Below are 17047 nucleotides of genomic sequence, written 5' to 3'. Positions count from 1 at the left end.
CACATTATACTTACTTTGAGTTACAGACAATCCTATTGATTTTCTCAACAACATGGCAATAAACGATCGACAATAGTCTATTCCAATCATAACAGGAGAAAAGTTAAATAAACATAATTTGTCAGCAAATTGACGCGTTGTCATTGGATGAGAGCTTGATTAACCAATGATAATCACTATGGATTTGCATAAACATAATGTTTTTAACGTCGATGAAACTGCTATCCGAATTTTGGAAGTAAAATTGAAGTGCATATAAGTAGTTAAGTGTAATAGTATTGTATCATAAATAACTATCGATCCGCCCCGGCTTCGCACGGGTGCAATGCTGATACTAAATATACTACAGAGTTTGTATATTTACGACATCACATTAGAGATTTCTAAAATTATCAGTGTTTCTTTACTATATTGTCCATGTATTATATACAAAAACCTTCCTCTTGAATCACTCTATCTATTAAAAAGAGCCGCATCAAAATCCGTTTCGTAGTTTTCAAGATTTAAGCATACGTAGGGATATAGGGACAGAGAAAGCGACTTTGTTTTATACTATGTAGTGAATATACAATGTATCAATCATAAACTCTTAGATAACACAATACAGCTGAGTTATTAGCGAATCGCATGAAATACGCGAACCTAAGGTTTGTTTATCTTTATTCCCACTTCGATTGGAATAGACTACAGATGGTGAAGCACCATTAAATTTAAACTTTCCGGCGTTCTACAGGAATGAGATTTTTTTTTTATGTTATAGTTTGGCGGACGAGCATATGGGCCACCTGATGGTAAGTCACCATCACCCATAGACAATGACGCTGTCAGAAATATTAACTATCCTCATATCGTCAATGTGCCAACAACCTTGGGAACTAAGATGCTATGTCCCTTGTGCCTGTAGTTACACTGACTCACACTTCAAACCGGAACACAACAATACTGACTACTGTTATTTGGTAGAATAACTGATGAGTGGGTGGTACCTACCCAGACGGGCTAGCACTAAGCCCTACCACGAAGTAAGTGAGATTGTGTACAACACTTGGTATGATAGATATTTGAATCTATAATCTATGCTACAAATTTATACAATAAAAATACATAAATGTATAAGTTTCTCTGTATGTAGATGTTAATAAATTTCATTTTTTTCGTTTAAGAGTTGCATTTTAGTTAACATTGTTTGTTTTAAACAAATTTCGAGCACGGTTTCCGTTGCCCAGGGAGTCTCAGCGAGGCGACGCAGCTCTTTGTGGTCGACAGTTCCTTCCTCAGTCGAACAATGTCGATCTCAGCCTGCCGTTTACGCTGGAAATGCACTAATGTATTATTACTATCGCATTCCACAAAATATAGTTATAAACATACGATATGCGTATAGTAAGACACAAATTAGATGTAGCCTCGGAAAATGCAATGTAATCAAAATAAAACCGATTACTGCCGATTTACACAACCAATAGAAATAGCTCCCTATCGCGCCATTCGACGCTATTCGTCGCTATATATTCACGCGTCAGAGAAAGCAAGTGCATGTACATCGACGCGTCAAATTGACGAATATATTAGGTCATATGATATTACAAGTTATTAGGTTTGTGCAAAGATCATATTCGCATGAGAAATAAAATTTGATAATTTGGGATAGTGTACTCAATTCGGATGTGATCGGTTTTACGAATTTTGCCGATGCGACATCTAAGTTGTGTCGTACTATACAGGCTTGCGAAATAAGAAAGAAAGTTGGGTGTGCGCACTTCATTAAAACTTATCGAACAATATTTTTAAGTGAAATAAAACTAGTTATAACGGATATATCCAAATATTTAACCAGAGCATGTTCACAGACTGCAGACTTTGAAGAACGCCTATTTTTGACATCTCCTATTTGTTCCTAGAGATACAGTCAGTGCCTTCTGCGTGCAACCGGAACGTTACTCAAGATACCAATTGAGAAATCGTTGGCGGTATTTGTAAATAATATTTCTTTTGTTCTTCAAATAGACAAATGTCACCTCAGTCTACCCGTGACCACGAACGCTGTAAAGTGCTCGAAACGTCGGGATGTCAAAAATAATTAATATACGCGATTCAAATTCGTTATAACTAGTTTTATTTCAATAAGTAATAATCGCGAAAATTTAAGACAACATTAATATTTTTAAGTCTTAATACAATTTTTATAGATATCGTTGTATCTTGCACGGTCAAAATATTTTGTATAGTAACGTTAATATGTACTAATATTGTTATGTAAGGGCCTTTACGTATTTTAAGAGTTATTTTCATATTAACCAAATCATTTAGCAAAAGTATTGCACAAATTTAAGTCGAAAATGATTAACAAAAAAGTTGTTATTGTAGCTCAAGCTACTGCTGATTTCTTGAAATGGTTCCAGACGTTCCAGAGATAAGCGGGAACAAACAGACAGACAGACAAAAATTAAAAAATGTCATTTTTGTATATGCATTTAGCGAAAAGAGGTTATTTCAATATTACAAACAGACACTCCAATTTCATCACATGTATAAATAAAAGTCACAACACTGACTGCTCAAATGCTAAAAAGTAAGCAATGTTTGGTCTACCTTGAGTTCATTCGCTAGCCTGGCTTCGACCTGCGCGACGCGTTGCCTCAGCTCGGCAATGTCGCGCATTAAACGCGCGGCAGCCAGCTTGTTGTCAGCCTGGGTTTAAATCAAAATAAACTTTATTCAAATGGGCTTTTACAAGCACTTTCGAATCGTCATTTAATAATTAAGTGAAGCTACCACCGATTCGGAAAGTAGATTCTACCGAGAAGAACCGGCAAGAAACTCAGTAGTTACTCTTTTTCATATTCGAATAATACGCCTTTTTTACCAATGTATTTTTTATAAACGATTTGAATTTACCTACGTCAATATATTTATTTTTTGTCAATAGGACCATTCATGATGACTGAGCGCATATTCAAGCTATTATTCACAAATTCAGTAAGGTTTTAAAAAAGCAAAACCATTACACTGATCATTTCACAGTAGTTATATCGTTATGTTGTGAATAAATATGACATACACAAACACATATAAAATACTGAATCTATTACAAAATAGAAGCTTTCGTATGTTAGCGATTCGTCGCATACGTGGTGCGCGGGAAATTTTGAATGTAACCGCATTCAAGATGGCTGCCTCGATACCATCGACGCGCTCGATCTACGCTTCACTAGAGCGCCGTTCAACTCCCATTGACACTATTTTCCAACCAGTATGAAAAACGATATGGCGCACCATGCACCGTCAAATAATTCTTCTTGGTGGTAGGGCTTAGTGCAAGCCCGTCTGGGTAGGTTAGTATTGTTGTGTTCCGGTTTGAAGAGTGAGTGTGCCAGTGTAACTACAGGCACAAGGGACATAACAACTTAGTTCCCAAGGTTGGTGGCGCATTGACGATGTAAGGAACAGTTAATATTTCTTACATCGTCATTGTCTATGGGTGATGGTGACATGTTACCATCAGGTGGGCCATATACGCGTCCACCATATACCATATAAAAAAAAGTTAAGGAACTGTATATTGTGTGGATTATTTAAATCGAAGGTGTATTTTCGATCGAGAGAATTTTATGTCGAATATTATAATCATAGTCCAGTGAATAAAGACAGCGCACTTCGGAACAATTAGGGCTGAAATTATAGTTGGTTTTTCGATGATCTTTCCTAAGATAACAAAGGCTAACAAAGAGTTTTTCGCGATTATCTTGTAAACGGTCGTAATTATCGAAGTCCGAGCTTTCCTTAATTTTTTTTATTTACTGTAAATATAAAGAAAACTTACAATTCTCGACGGAGCGTTTTTCGCGACGTTTCGGCTCACGATGTTCGGAAGTTCTGCCACGGAACAGGGCGTAAACAAATCGGACGATCTTGTTACACCCTGGATTGCCTGTGAATAGTAAGTTCAATTACAGCAAAACACTAGGACAAAATAAGTCATCACTTAGACCTGCCACAAATGAGTGTAGGCCCTATCGCAACAGAAAATTGGCCACCCATTCGTTCAATCAAGTTTTTGAATTTTTTATTAATCTTTTCGTATTGGTTTTGCTGGACATGCTATACTTTATACATATATACAACACATATATAATCGTATCGAGAGCTGAGATGGCCCAGGCAAGCACCGCTGATTCATGTGCTTAATTTGTCTTTATATTTCATCTCGTGCTCAGCGGTGAAGGAAAACATCGTGAGGAAACTTGCATGTGACAAATTTCATAGAAATTCTGCAACATGTGTATTTTACTAACCCGCATTGGAACAGCGTGGTGGAATATGTTCCAAACCTTCTCCTCAAAGGGAGAGGAGGCCTTTAGCCCAGCAGTAGGAATTTACAGGCTGTTGTTGTTGTTGCTGGAAAACATTGTTGGACGTAACTTGAAACGACGTAAGTCGAGGACTGCCTGTATTATATACAACAACAACACAACAACAACAGCCTGTAAATTCCCACCGCTTTGCTAAAGGTCTCCTCTCCCTTTGAGGAGAAGGTTTGGAACATATTCCACCACGCTGTTCCAATGCGGGTTGGTGGAATACACATGTGGCAGAATTTCAATGAAATTTGTTACATGCATTCCTCACGATGTTTCCTTCACCGCTGAGCACGAGATGAATTATAAAAACAAATTAAGCACATGGATCAGCGGTGCTTGCCTGGGTTTGAACCCGCAATCATCGGTTAAGATGCACGTGTTCTAACTCTGTATTATATGCTGTTAAGTGTTCCGTACCTGTGCTACAGCAGTTCTAGCGTGTTGCAAGTGATGTGCCTCTTCCTTCTCCAAGTGTCGCTTCAGGTGTTCCATCTCTGTCACGATGCTGAACTTCTCTCTTTCTAATCGTTGATTCGCTTGTTTTAAAGCCTGTTATAGTTATACTGTTTATATAGTGTAAATTATCTGGTCCCAATCTTAAATCAAAATTAGCAATAGCCTATTCTAATGGGAGTAGGAAAAAAGATGAACAAACCTTAGATTTACGATTTCCTGCGATCTACTAATAATTCAGCTATATTGTGCACTACTAAGAACTTAGGATTAATATATCTTTATTTACAATACAACACTATTACACTTAACTACTTATTACGATATTAATTTTTCTTCCAATATTCCAACAATAACGAACGACAAATGTTATACTCCTCCCTCATAAAACAGGGGTACAAAGTTTTTGCTTCATATTCATATATTCATATATTCGACCTCTGTAAGCCCATATGGGGGTTTATGCATAAACCTGCATAATTGGAAAACTGGAATATTGGATGACTTCAATAATTGGTACATAGGTTTTGGACTCTTGAGATTCCCATTAACCAGGTTTCAATGTGCGAGACATGCATCCGTTCTACGCCATGTCACAATTTGACTGTTTCCAACGACAGATTACAATATAGCGAAAAACATGCTTTAAATTGAAATCATATATCACAGTCCACGGTATTTCGAGTTCGAGAATCTGTCTCGTCAGATTCTAATCTTACCTTCATTTTTTCTTTCTTCTCGAAGTGACACTCTTCAATCCTTCGTTTCAGCTTCCGTTTCAGCTCCTCGAGCATGCTGGACAAAGTGGCTCGGTTCGCTTCGAGGTCAGCTCTTTGCTGGACTATCTGATTGATAGCGGTGAGGAGCTTAATTCCTGCACAAATCACGGCTCATAAAAGTAGATAACCTTACAGAGATCTTCTTAAAAAAATTAAATAAGTAAATATTGGACAATATCACATACATTAGGTACTCTGTAATGTAAGTAGCTGAAGCACTTGTGTTATGGAAAATCAGACGTAACGAACGGCACCACAAACACCCAGACCCAAAACAACGTAGAAAACTGATGAACTTTTCTACATCGACTTGGTTCCCCATGAAAACCGGTGTACACACTCGACTATGGAGGTTGTCTTTTGAGTTGCATCTCTTGAAAGGTAAATGTACCAAATTTCATTTCAATTGGTCCAGTTCTTTTGGTGTGAAAGTGAAACAGATAGACAGACATACAGAGTTACTTTCGCACTTATAATATTAGTATGGATTACATAAAGGGAAAAAATCATCCGAGGTGATCATTGTTATGTAATACAATATAAATCGTAAAGAATTTCTAATGTGATGTCGTAAATTCAACAAACATATTCTGTAGTATATTTAGTATCAGTGTTGCACCCGTGCGAAGCCGGGGCGGGTCGCTAGTATATTGTCAAAATTAAATACAAGTTTATCTCACTTTGTTCATTGAGGCGATATCTTTGCGCTGCTGGTTGGAATCCATTGTCCGGACTTGGAGCTCCGGAATCCAGGCTGAGGATTGACTGCGGTGCGTATGTAGGATTTGGATCTGGGGAATCCTGTGTGGACCAACATAAGTACCATCTTAAAATTATATGAGTTTGATTACTATTTTGTAATTGATTAAATAGCTAGGATAACACGTTGGTAGCGCCATTTTTTTTATTCCTGCGGCACGGGGCGTAATACATCGTATGAAAAGTATCATAATACCGGTACGAGCTTTTTAGACCCCGTAACGTTTATGAAACCAAAACTCGATGTGATGTGATCGATACTTCTTCAGTGCGGTACGAGTCAAAGAGACTCCGTAACATTCTGTTTTTGTCATATAAATATATTTATCTCTTTCCGTTCAACGGTTTGGCAGAGAATATCAAAGGTAGGTATTGTTAATTTCTCTTTCATAATATTAGTCTACATAAACATACACAATGTACATAGTTTTTGAGACATACTTTGTGCAAGGTTTGCCTGGTTGCCAGTTTCACGCAGAGTTTTCACTAAAATAATCTTATAGTAAAGTTAATCTTATAACTCACCATGGTTTTGAACTTGGGTAAGTCGTCTCCGGAAAACCTGACGCAGTGCATGTTACGAGGCCTCTGGGATCCTGAGTGGAGTATCTTCAGAGACATCTTCTATCTTTTAAACCTGTTTATTATAGAGAAGTTTAAATAAAATGGTTTTTTTGATAAAACTCCAATACATATAAAAACACAATTTTTTTTGTGATATTGGTAGGCGGACGAGCATGCGGCCATATCTGATGGTAAGTCACCATGGCTCAAAAACAATGGCGCTGTAAGCATAATTAACCATTACCTACAATGCATCATCAACTTTGGGAACTAAGATGACCCTTGTGCCTGCAGTTACACTCAAACTCAAACTCAAATTCCTTTATTCAATATAGAAGCATTACACTTACTTATTGATTGTCAAATAAACACTACCACCGGTTCGGAAAAAGGAACACCCTGACCTGAGAAGAACCGGCGAAAGAAACTCAGCGGGTCTTTTTTTTCTGTTATTTTCTTTTTTGTCAAATTAATCAGGTACATAGTAGTATATGATTAGAAATAGCCAGGAGGCGATCGTTTCATTCCCAAGGTGTGCTATCAAACATAAACTCGCTAATTGTATAGTAACCTTTTGCACACAAGCGTTCCTTAACAATTTTTTTAAATTTGGCAACAGAAGCATTTTGAACGCTTTCTGGGATCCTGTTGTAGAAGCGTATACATTGCCCCACAAAAGAGTTACTGACTCTATGCAGTCGAGTAACAGGAGTAACAAGATTGTGTTTGTTCCTTGTACCAATGTTATGAGAATCACATTTTCTCATAAAAACATTAATATTTTTCCTTACATACAAAACATTACAAAATATGTATTGAGAAGCAACAGTCAATATCTTAATTTCTTTAAATCTATACCTTAATGATTCCTTGGCTCCTAGGACTGACTCACTTACCCTTCAAACCGGAACACAACGATACTGAGTACTGTTGTTTGACGGTAGAATCTCTGTTGAGTGGGATACCTATCCAGACGAGCTTGCTGTCAAATCAAACAAACAATCTCTTCAGACTGAAACACGGTACTGAATACTGTTATTTGGTGGTACAATATCTAATTTTTGTATATTCCATTGTACCTATATACTTTATTGAACAGTTATTACTATTGAGTTCTATTTACTGTACTTTCCGACTTCGCAAATTCAATGAATTCTTATAATATCTGTAATAAAATTCCGCAGACATTTTTAACTTTGCCGTTTCGTTAATTCAAATCGTTTATAAAAAATACATTGGTAAAAAGGCATATTATTCGATTCAAGATTTTGTAGATGATAAAAAAGAATAAAACATATATAATTGTATTTAACTGATACGATTGTATTTTTTAAATTTTGAAAAAGAGTAACTACTGAGTTTCTTGCCGGTTTATTTCGGTACAATCTACTTTCCGAACCGGTGGTAGCTTTACTTCATTGTTAAATAACGATTCAAAAGTGCTTGTAAAAGCCTACTTGAATAGAGTTTATTTTGATTTTGATTTGATTGTTCACATTGATTACCAATGCGGAGACTTCCTGAATAGCAGCGGCGAGTCTTGAGCCTCAGTGCTTGGTGCATTTAGTGTATTCCAAATATATTCGAGCAGGAATACTATATTTCGTATATTTAATTATTTATATTTATTCGACCCTAACGAAGCCGGATTTTCATCTAGTATAACAAAAATTCATGCTAAAGTGTAGAGGCAGATTATTATCGTATCACAAATCAAGACACAATATATACTTTCTTGCATTAAGTACCTTAGGTTGCAGGCTTAATTGGTGGTAGGGCTTTGTGCATGCCGTCTGAGTAGGTACAACCCACTCATCAGTTATTCTACCGCAAAACAACAGTACTCAGTATTGTTGTGTTCCGGTTTGAAGGGTGAGTGAGCCAGTGTACAGGCACAAGGGACATAACATCTTAGTTCCCAAGGTTGGTGGCACATGTAAAGAATAGTTAATATTTCTTACAGCGTCACTGTCTATAGGTGATGGTGACCACTTCCCATCAGGTGGCCCATATGCTCGTCCGCCAACCTATACCATAAAAAAAATTTACTTACTTAATAGATGTCGTTTAAGGGTTCCACCCTTTCAACAAGGAAAATAATTGAATATGTTGGTGTGTGTTAATGGTAGATCTGCTTAAAATCCCGTTAAGCAACTCTGAATTATCAGATTATTTTATATTTCGCCTTATGGTCAACGGTGAAAGAAAACATCGTGAGGATACCTGCATAAGTCGGCATTATTCGTGTTGTGTCACATTTTTATCTAAAAACTTATTTTATCCTACAATTGATTTTATTCATTATCCATCTTAAAAATAAAAATAATTGATAGTGTAAACCCATACGATAGCTTTTTTATAAAAAAATGTAGGCAGTCGCATAGCTATCTTAGCAGTGCACCAAGGCCCCGAAATTCTGGGGGCCCTCTAAAATAAACCTTAAAATTCTGAAGCTAGAAAAACACGACCCTGCACACAAGATTGCTTATTGGGAAAGAGGGCGTGAGGGCCCGTATCTTTTTCTATGCACCGGGGCCCTTCCTCACCACTACGCCACTGAATGTAGGAAGGTAAATTTTTTTGGCGGCCACTGTATTTAAACATCATAGTAACCTCTCCTTATTTTTATATTCAGCCAGATATCACATAGGTTTTTTTTTCCATTTGAAACGTTGGTATAATAAATTTTGATCACTTACCTAGTCTATACAATGCAAGTCACTCCCTCGGTATGGCGATTTTGCATAGATTTTCGTATATCGAGACAGCAGACGAACGTTATGGTGTATACAGGCTGATTCGTTTAAATTTACAATTATTTACCAAATTACAAAGTGAATCTTTCTATGTGATCTTTAAATTATAAACTAGATGTGCCCTCGACCTTGTACGCGTTTGAATTTAACAAAAAAAATATTATTGTAGTCTAAGTTACTCCTTATTATATCAGTAATCTGCCAGTGAAAGTCCCGTCAAAATCGATCCAGCCGTTCCAGAGATAAGCAAACAAACAGACAGCCAGACAAAAATTGTAAAAAATGTTATTTTGGTATATGTACCGTGTATATATGCATATGTACAAACAGACATTTAAATTTTTAATATATATATATAGAAGATGTGAAAGGAACTCTGTCTGTCTGTATATCAGTCTTTCACAATCAAATCAATAAACCGAAATTGACGAAGCTTGTTAATAGATATATATACCTATATAGTGTATCATTAATATAGTGTATGTAATATTTAACATATTTACAACAATATTATGTATATTCACAGTAACATTGATCACTTTGATCAAAACAGTGATAATCATTGTATGTGCACTAGGAGTAAGGATAAGCTTATAACGCCAGGTTTGCGACTTCGCACAATCAAAATTAAGTCTTGTACGGAACAGATAGTTATGTGAGCACGACTCGCGCTTGACCGTTGCTTTTGGAACACCCTCGTTAGGCGAGCTAACGAGTCGTACTTGGTACGGGCGCGTGCATCGTAAAAAATAAAATCATAACCTTAGCATTTGCCAATGATCTGACATTCGTGAACGGTTTCATACTGGCATGACAATTTAAATTAAATTGCATAAATATTTAACGTTTCTAACCACGCGTTCTTAATACTGGCTCGAAATGGCCCTTTACCAATGATAGCGGGTTCAAACCCAGACAAGACTGTTGTTCATTGATTGTTCATCTCCTTAATTTGTGTTAAAAATTCATCTCTTGCTCATCTCAGCCCAGCTGTGTGTAATTTAAGGGTTACTCTACCGCCAAATAACAGTACTCAGTATTGTTGTTTTCCGGTTTGAAGGGTGAGTGAGCCAGTGTAACTACAGGCACAAGGGACATAACATCTTAGTTCCCAAGGTTGGTGGGGTATTGGCGATGTAAGGCATAGATAATATTTCGAACATCGCGATTATCTATGGGTGGTTGTGACCACTTACCAACAGTTACTAGCGGCTGATTTGTAAATCCGCCACTGCATCTAAATATATTTATAACTTACCTCCCAGTCAAAACAATTTCAACTTCCAAATTGCTAATGAAAAACCCACCTTTTTCTATAGGTTTGAACTCAAACCCTGAATCCCACTTTATAAGTTAACTTACAATCATAGTAAAGGATTTAAAATATATAAAAACTTTAAAAATTAACAGTCTGAAATGTCTCTGTTGAGTTAAGCATGTGCGTTTAAGATGAGGCAGTGGTTTTATTGTACATCAATCCACTTATATTTTATTTAATTTTTATTAGGACAACCAACAGTAGATACAATATAACATGAAAAATAAATTACATTTCAAAATTATCAAAGTAAAAGTTCTTCTATTTACAGGTAGTCTCAACGTGTATATTATTGAAAATATAAATTAAACATTATTTAAACTAAAATTATATAATAGAAAATAAAAACATACATTAAAATATACGATTAAAATTGAGCGCAAATGAAATTCTTTACTTTTTGATTGAATAGAGGGCGCCTATCATGACATATTATGTATGTCTAAATCATTTACTTTCATACTGATCGTGATGTTTAACAACGATAATCTCTAATGTATTTCTATTAACATAAGAATTAATAACATTAAATGCTTAAATATATACAAATAGGAACTAAAACTAGTACAAATCATGACCGCGTGGAATGGTGGAAAGAATGCTCGCTATTTTAATGCGAATTTCCATACGATAAATGAGATTTTCGTTAAGAAGTTTTCTTTCACAGTCCGACATATGGTGAGTTATTAACACAAATTATCCGCTTGAAAACTATGATGCTGTTTTTGAACCAGGATTCGTAACTTTAGTCATTTATTTTAACTGTACCATTCTTCAATTAAAAACTTGTTATAGTAACATATTATGCATGTCATGTAAATATTAGTGATTTCTGATTAAAACTAATATAAAGTATTCTTCAAAATTAATACAATTTCGCGTAAAAATTTAACACATCTTCATGTAAAAGATTCGCAGCCGGTAGGATTCGAACCTACGCTCCCAGAGGGAATCTGATTTCGAGTCAGACGCCTTAACCACTCGGCCACGACTGCTATGAAATGAAACAATCAATCTCTCCATTAAGTTTAAAATAAGTTCTAAACTGGAACGAAATTCCTTAAAAATATAATTATACATATTATTTGAAATAAAAACACACTCAAAGTAGTACTCCAAATTTTACTTTTATAGTATTAATTTTATTTTAAATAATAGCAGTATCTAATATTTCTAGGACATAAGGATCTAAAACAAGAAAGACATCAGACTCGCCTATTCACAAGGCTTCACAATTCTTAAAATTAAAAAAGATTACTAAGACTTAATCAATAAATAATTCATATCATTCATTAAAAGAGTATTTTTTAGAAAGAAACGCCTGGAGTTAGGCTCTGGTTCCATCACATGACATTAATTACTGTAAATAACAAGCATTGTAAATCTGTTTATTTGAAAAGAGCAACTATGCGAGTTTCTTGCCGTTTCTTCTCGCTAGAAGCTGCTTTCCGAAACGGTGGTAGTATTTAATTACTGACGATACAAAATCGCTTCATTGTGAAGTTTACTTGAATAAAATTGATTTGATTTGCCTGAATTGCCAGCTTTTTTTTTCTTTCTAGAAGAACTTATGCATCTCTACAGACCTATGTAATATGGATATTACAAAGTCAAAACATGTAAGTGCCTTTTTCTCTGGTTTGTCAACTATTATTACATATTTTTTAGCTAGACGAGTAGTAATGAAAATATTCAAAGCATACAGATTTATATATTTCTTTTTAATATAACAGAAATACTTTAATTTATGCCACACATTACCTACCTTCAATTTTTTTATATAATTGTTATATTACTGACACAAAATCTAATCAAAATAAACTTTATTCAAGTGGGCTTTTACAAGCACTTTATACACTGATTTAGAAGTAACATTATATAGTATGAAGACTGAGTGTTTAGAAATATTCAAGTGGAAAGTAATAAAAATAGATATGTTTATTTAATTGGGTGAGTAAAAGATACAATAGACAAAAAAGTTTAAGTGATACGAAGAAATATTTAATTCTAGCTGTGCCCGCGACCTTGTAAGCGTTTGAATTTAACAAAAAAGAAATATTGTTGTAGCCTGAGTTATACCATATTACATCAGTTATCTGCCAGTGAAGGCCCGTCAAAATCGGTCCTGCCGTTCCAAAGATTAGTCGGAACAAACATACAGACAGACAAAAATTGTAAGAAATGTTATTTTGGTATATGTACCGTGTATGCATATGCATTGAGTAAAAAAGGGCTACTTTAATATTACAAACAGACACTCCTATTTTATTATATGTATATTATCTATATATTATCTATTATATATATATTATCTATATACATATAATAAAATAGGAGTGCCTAATTATAAAATTAAAAGTAATAAAACCTCCTTTAATATTTATAAGAAATTGTCACCGTATTTATTCTACCGTGACAACGAGCGTGTCTACCTACGATGACATCATCCCATCCGTAGGTACTTGGGCATGATAATAAATTATTTTAAATTTAATTACAGCTGTTTAAGTAAAATCAAAAATCTTAATTCAATCTAGAAATGTTTAGCGACCCGCTGTGGCTTCGCACGGAGTAATGCTGATACTAAATATACTACAGAATTGATTTATTTACGACATAACATTATAAACATCTAAAATGATCACTGTTTCTTACTATATTGCTCATCGCTACATACTATAAAACAAAGTCGCTTTCTCTGTCCCTATGTCCCTTTGTACGCTCAAATCTTTAAAACTTCACAACTGATTTTGATGCGATTATTTTTAATAGATAGAGTAATTCGAGAGGAAGGTTTTTGTATATAGTACATGGGTAATATCGTAAAGAAACACTGATAATTTTAGAGTTTGTAATGTGATGTCGTAAATAAACAAATTCTGTAGTATATTTAGGATCAGTATTGCAACCGTGCGAAGCCGGGCGGATCGCTAGTATGTATATATACATGTGCTTAATTTGTGTTTATAATTCATCTCGTGCTCGGTGGTGAAGGAAAACATCGTGAGGAAACCTGCATGTATCTAATTTCATAGAAATTCAGCCACATGGGTATTTCACCAACCCCCATTGGTACAGCGTAGTGGAATAAGTTCCAAACCTTCTCCTCAAAGGGAGAGTAGGCCTTAGCCCAGCAATGGGAAATTTACAGGTTGCTGTGGTTGTTGTTGGATTTTTTGCTGTTTTCAAACTGACTATTGATATATCAGTTATTGTGGTTTATTTATTAAAATAAACATACGTGGTTCCACTGTAAGATATGGCTGGCAAGAATGTTACTTGTGAGATGACGTCAGACGGAGAAGTATGGAAGATGATATGATGTGCCGACCCCAAATAAAATTGTCAGAATGGAATGGTGGAATAAAAAAGTGTCAGAATTTCGATGAAATTAGATACATGCAGGTTATGTGTCTAAATTCATCGAAATTCTGAGACTTGTACATTCCACCATTCCGCATAGGGACAGCGTGATGGAACATGTTTCAAGCCTTCTCCTTAAAGGGAGAGCAGCAGTGGGAAATTTCCAGGCTGTTACTTTACTTTGGAACACTGTCCTATATTTCAAAAGCAAAACATATTCAACTATATTAAAACCACACAATTTTCTTTTAAATGAATTATTTTTGAAGGTTGATGGTTCAGACTGTAACGCATAACGCTGTCCCTCTATGACAGTAGTTCGGCAAAGGAAAACTTATTACGTGCGATCACGCGAAGTCAAACACGCACGATTATCAAATAATCCCCATAACCTACGTGTACAATCAGTATTTTTAACGATAATGTATTATTTACTAGTATCCATCCATATATATATATATACCTGCGGGAAAAAGAAAAAGAGGTCATCCATAAACGAGGTAGCAGGAACAAATTGGGGAGTAAAAGCAAAAGATTTAAGAAATTATGGTGTAAGCTGGAGGAGGCCTTTACCCAGCGTGGGGTTCCAATAACAGAGTAATAGTAGTTATTTAGTTTTAAGAAAAAAATTTTATTTAAGTTTGTTGGAAATAAAAGGGCTTTATTATTATTATTTATCCATATATAAGAAGGGGGAGAGCACTTATAGTCTGAGGTCTTTCCTGGAGTAAAGTAGTAAAAGTTAAAAAAAAAGTAAAGTAACAGCCTGTAAATTTCCCACTGCTGAGATAAGGCCTCCTCTTCCATTAAGGAGAGGGTTTGGAACATATTCCACCACGCTGTTCCAATGCGGGTTGGTGGAATGCACATGTGGCAGAATTTCGATGAAATTAGACACATGCAGGTTTCCTCACGATGTTTTCCTTCACCGCCGAGCACGAGATGAATTATAAACACAAATTAAGCCCATATATATAGCGGTGCTTGCCTGGGTTTGAACCCGCAATCATCCGTTAAGATGCACGCGTTCTAACCACTGGGCCATCTCAGCTCTTTCCTGAAGTATAATTCTGCAAAAAATGGACGAATCTTTGTTGTACAACAACAAACAACTTCACTTATTAGTTATTTATATCGATGACAATACGATCCCGATTATATTCTGATCTACCTTTTTCCAAACGCCGCTAGACGTAGAATAAGAAAACGGCTGTAAAACAATGCGAGCCGAGATTGCCCAGTGGTCAGAACGCATGCATTTTAACAGTTCATTTCGGGTTCAAACCCAAGCAAGCACCACTGAATATTCATGAGCTTAATTAGTGTTTATAGGAAGCCTGCCTGTTTACTTACATAGAAATTCTGCCACATGTGTATTCCACAAATCGATATGGGAGCAGTGTAGTGGAATATGCTCTTAACCTTCTCCTCTAAGGGGTCTTAGCCCAGCTGTGGGAAATTTACAGGTTATACTCATAACAGTTAAAAATCCAAATCTGTCCGTAAAGTATTTCAAATGCATAAGTTTCATTTCCTTGGTAGAAAGCTGCGATGCGAGTAGCCGGAAAAAGACCACAGTGGCGTGCACTTGGAGAGGCCTATGTTCAGCAGTGGACAAAAACGGGCTGATGATGGGATGATGATGATGATGGTAGAAAGCTGGTAAATTCCTTGGACCCTTTTATCGGTAGTTAGATGTCAATCTTAATCGATGATTCCAAGATCGCACAGAGCACAGGAAAGGTTATTTACAGCACTGCTTATGAGAGTAAGCCTCATCGTAACATAACGCGTTACGGGTCTATCTGGCATCCCTTTCTCTCACGCATACGGTTACCGTAAGCAGGCTTCTTCTCTCTCACTCAACCTCTTCGCTATATTTTTGACAATTAGTTATCACTTCTGTCGGTTATTCCGAGACGCACGCGATTTTTTACGAGACAAAATGAATGATAATCATTGTATGTGCACAAGAAGTAAGGATAAGCTTATAACGCCAAGTTTCCGACTCCACAAAGTCAATAAATCTTTCTTGGGGCAAGGTATATAATAAAATTCCGCAGACATTTTTAACTTTGCCGTCTCGTAAATTCAAATCGTTTATAAAAAATACGTTGGTAAAAATATATAAATATAATAAAGGCATATTATTCCATACAAGATTTTGTAGATGATAAAAAGGTGTGGAATTAATACCTGTTGACTTCCAGGCAGGATATATTAATTTAAATAATTGTTTCAACTAACATGACTGTATTTTTTTAAATGTTGAAAAAGAGTAACTATGTACTTAGTTCCTTGTCGGTTCTTCTCGGTAGAATCTACTTTCCGAACCGGTGGTAGCTTCACTTAATTGTTAAATGACTATTCAAAAGTGCTTGTAAAAGCCCACTTGAATAAAGTTCATTTTGATTTTGGATTTCATATATGCTCTGGGATGGAACTTTGATGAAGTATCTGTATCGAAAATTAGTTGAGAGCGAAGTAAGGGCAAAATAAGGTCTGAACAATTATTACAATGTAATACGACTGGCAAAACCCATATGCGATTATAATTCCTGGCTATTTCTAATCATATACTACTATGTATCTTATTAATTTGACAAAAAAAAAAATAACAAAAAAAAAGACCCGCTGAGTTTCTTTCGCCGGTTCTTCTCAGGTCAGGGTGTTCCTTTTTCCGAACCGGTGGTA

The 17047-nt window shown here is 35.6% G+C and overlaps 1 protein-coding gene and 1 non-coding gene across 2 annotated transcripts; both read right to left on the bottom strand.

The window, feature by feature from the left end:
- Positions 1 to 1191: 1191 nt before the first annotated feature.
- Positions 1192 to 6973, bottom strand: LOC124541483 (tropomyosin-like). The gene is made up of 7 exons (XM_047119399.1): positions 6878 to 6973; positions 6274 to 6394; positions 5534 to 5688; positions 4779 to 4910; positions 3824 to 3931; positions 2593 to 2691; positions 1192 to 1311 (listed from the first exon to the last, which is right to left on the bottom strand). The coding sequence occupies exons 1-7, from the start codon at positions 6971 to 6973 to the stop codon at positions 1192 to 1194; spliced, it is 831 nt and encodes a 276-aa protein (XP_046975355.1).
- Positions 6974 to 11903: 4930 nt separating this feature from the next.
- On the bottom strand, positions 11904 to 11985 carry Trnas-cga. The gene has a single exon. It is a non-coding gene; the product is annotated as a tRNA-Ser (tRNA).
- Positions 11986 to 17047: the final 5062 nt, after the last annotated feature.

The sequence above is a fragment of the Vanessa cardui genome, chromosome 28 (genome assembly GCF_905220365.1).
Source record: "Vanessa cardui chromosome 28, ilVanCard2.1, whole genome shotgun sequence".
Lineage (NCBI taxonomy): Eukaryota > Metazoa > Arthropoda > Insecta > Lepidoptera > Nymphalidae > Vanessa > Vanessa cardui.
The sequence above is the reverse complement of the archived record's forward strand: the minus strand, read 5'-3'. Positions and strand labels throughout refer to the sequence as shown.

Coding starts and splice junctions, on each gene's coding strand:
- LOC124541483 (XM_047119399.1), bottom strand. CDS start 6,973: ATGTCTCTGAAGATACTCCACTCAGGATCCCAGAGGCCTCGTAACATG. Junction 3,932..4,778: donor CTAGAACTGCTGTAGCACAG/GTACGGAACACT, acceptor TACTATTCACAG/GCAATCCAGGGTGTAACAAG. Junction 2,692..3,823: donor AAAACGCTCCGTCGAGAATT/GTAAGTTTTCTT, acceptor ATTTAAACCCAG/GCTGACAACAAGCTGGCTGC.